Source organism: Pollachius pollachius (genome assembly GCF_949987615.1).
Source record: "Pollachius pollachius genome assembly, chromosome: 3".
Taxonomy (NCBI): Eukaryota; Metazoa; Chordata; class Actinopteri; order Gadiformes; family Gadidae; genus Pollachius; species Pollachius pollachius.
The window spans coordinates 45,240,310-45,242,809 of NC_136936.1; the positions used below are offsets into that span (position 1 = coordinate 45,240,310).

Genomic DNA, 2,500 nt, shown 5'->3' on the forward strand with positions numbered 1-2,500 from the left:
TGCCTCATGCAGCGGTCGGGGTCCACCTCCGCCAGGTGCGCGTAGCTCTTCTCGCTGGCCTTGTTGTTGCTGGTGGCGGCGTGCACCAGGCCCAGCAGGGGGCAGCACACCAGGGCCAGCAGCAGCCCCACGGGGGAGCCCACCGAGAGAGAGGGCCTCATGGCCGGGAGCGCCCTGAGCCGCCCCGGGTCGGGCGACGTCCGCCGCCTCCCTCTGACCGCAGCCGCAGCGCCTGCGATGGCGTCTCTCTTCACTCTAGTCCACTCGTTCTGCGAGTCTATCACAAGCTCTTCTCTCTGTGTGTCTCTGTGTGTGTGTGTGTGTGTGTGTGTGTGTGTGTGTGTGTGTGTGTGTGAGGCTCTCTCTCTCTCTCTCTCTCTCTCTCTCTCTCTCGCTCTCTCTCTCTGGCAGTCTATCAGTTTATGTGTAGATCTCTTGTGTTGACGCCCCTTCGTGACGTTGTGTGAGCAGCAGAGGTTGTGTACAGGCAAGCCCAGGCTGTTCCTCGATCCATCGCCTACCCTCGCCGTCCCGTTCTGGAAGAGAGGACACACACACACGCACACACACACACACACACACACACACACACACATAAACACGTAAACACACTTTAATTGGCACTATTAAAGGGTGAGTGTAGAAAAAGTGTGTGTCTGTCTGAGTGCGGGGGTGTGCGTGTGTGTACGTGCGTGCATGCGTGTGTGTGTGTGTGTGTGTGTGTGTGTGTGTGTGTGTGTGTGTGTGTGTGTGTGTGTGTGTGTGTGTGTGTGTGTATGTCTCTGTAGGCTGCTGTATCAGGTGATGTTGTGTTCAGTCATTATATGCTCTTCCAAGGATTCCTGTGGAAGCTGCAGAACCCATCAGGAAGGTGAGCTGGTAACGGAACACAGTCATATACATCCTTGCCAGTTTTAGTGTCCCACTTCCCTCCCATTTTGTCAGCAGAGTGTGTGTTTGGTTGTGTGAGTGTGTGTGTGTGTGCGTGTGTACAGGAGTACACGACAAGGTCAAGTAGACAGCCAGGTTTCATGTAGGTGTGTGATACCGTAAAATCTGGCCGCCTACACTCTTTTTATTTCCTGAAGTCATCTTCCAAGCCATCAAGTCACACACATACACATAAACACACATAACACACACACACACACACACACTCACACACACACACCCACGTACACACACGCACACACACCCACGCACGCACATAAACACATGCAGAATCCTGCACACACACAATCACACATACACACAATCACATGCATACACACGCACAATCACCCCCCCCCCCCCCCCCACACACACACACACACACACACACACACACACACACACACACACACACGGACGAGAACCCATACAAGTGCACAATCCCGGCGCTCCCGTTACACGGCAGCAGCAGCAGCAGCAGGAGAAGTGGAAGTGGAAGCCGCGCGGAAACAGCCACAAGCGGGCGAGTGACGGATGACTTATTAGCTCAAATAAATTGCTCTCCTCACATGCACCCTGGGGAGCAAATCCCCGCCGTCGCCCGCAGCACCACATGCAGTCCCGGCTCTGACGCCGGGCCTTGCTCCGCCCGGCCTGCTGACAATGGGCCCTCTGTTTGACGGACAGTTTGGTGCCGGACCTCAGACAGCGCCGCTAAGTGGGCCTGTTGTTGGTGAGGGCTGTGTGTGAGTGGTGTGTGTCTGTGTGTGCAGGCGGGGGATGGGGGTTGGGGGTGAGACAGACAAGAGGGTGGGGGAATAAAGTGTGGTTAAGGAGAAAGGCAACATCACAAGAATGCATGAACGGGAAAATGTATGAAACAGATTGTTGTGGAAGTTTTGATTATACAGCTTATACAGCTGCCGGCTGATTATACAGCTGCCGTGTGTGTGTGTGTGTGTGTGTGTGTGTGTGTGTGTGTGTGTGTGTGTGTGTGTGTGTGTGTGTGTGTGTGTGTGTGTTTGTGTGTATGTGTGTGTATTTGTTTGTGTATGTAAGCTTCACTGCAAAGCGTGCTCGCATCGTGTCTGTAAGACGTTGTCACTCTATAACGTGTAATGGACGAGTACACTTGGCAAAGGTGCACATTTGGCCTGCCTCTATGTGTTGGCGTCTGCTTCGCGGTGTTGTTGTGTCCGCCTGCTCTGTGTGTGCACGAGAGAGGGGAGTGCACGTGAAGGCCATGGCTCCCATCCTCCAGTTACCGTGGCGGTGAGTGTACTCCAGAGCAGTCCCTGGCACGCGTCAAGCACAGGAAATGGGAGGGGTGGTTTGGGGGGGGGGGGGGGGGGGGGGGGGGGGGGGGGGGTGATTAAAATATAACTGAAACATTTTTTTGTATCCATCTTTGTTGCCACAAACTCACACGCTCTGATTCTCCCATTTGTCTCACAACAATCACGAATCTCAACAGGTTGATTTAAAACCTTCGGACTCCAGGTTGGCCAATTCCCCTCTCTCTGTCTCCCATCTACTCCTCCCCTCCAAGACTCCCTCTTGCTCTCGCCTA

The 2,500-nt window shown here is 54.2% G+C and overlaps 1 protein-coding gene across 1 annotated transcript in view; it reads right to left on the reverse strand.

The window, feature by feature from the left end:
* ndp (norrin cystine knot growth factor NDP) overlaps nucleotides 1–161 on the reverse strand; it is a gene marked incomplete at both ends in the record, with an annotated part of 3,060 nt that extends 2,899 nt beyond the window's left edge. Inside the window, one exon of the mRNA XM_079732419.1 lies at nucleotides 1–161. This exon is cut by the window's left edge and continues 49 nt beyond it. Coding sequence (XP_079588545.1) covers nucleotides 1–161 — 161 coding nt within the window.
* Nucleotides 162–2,500: the final 2,339 nt, after the last annotated feature.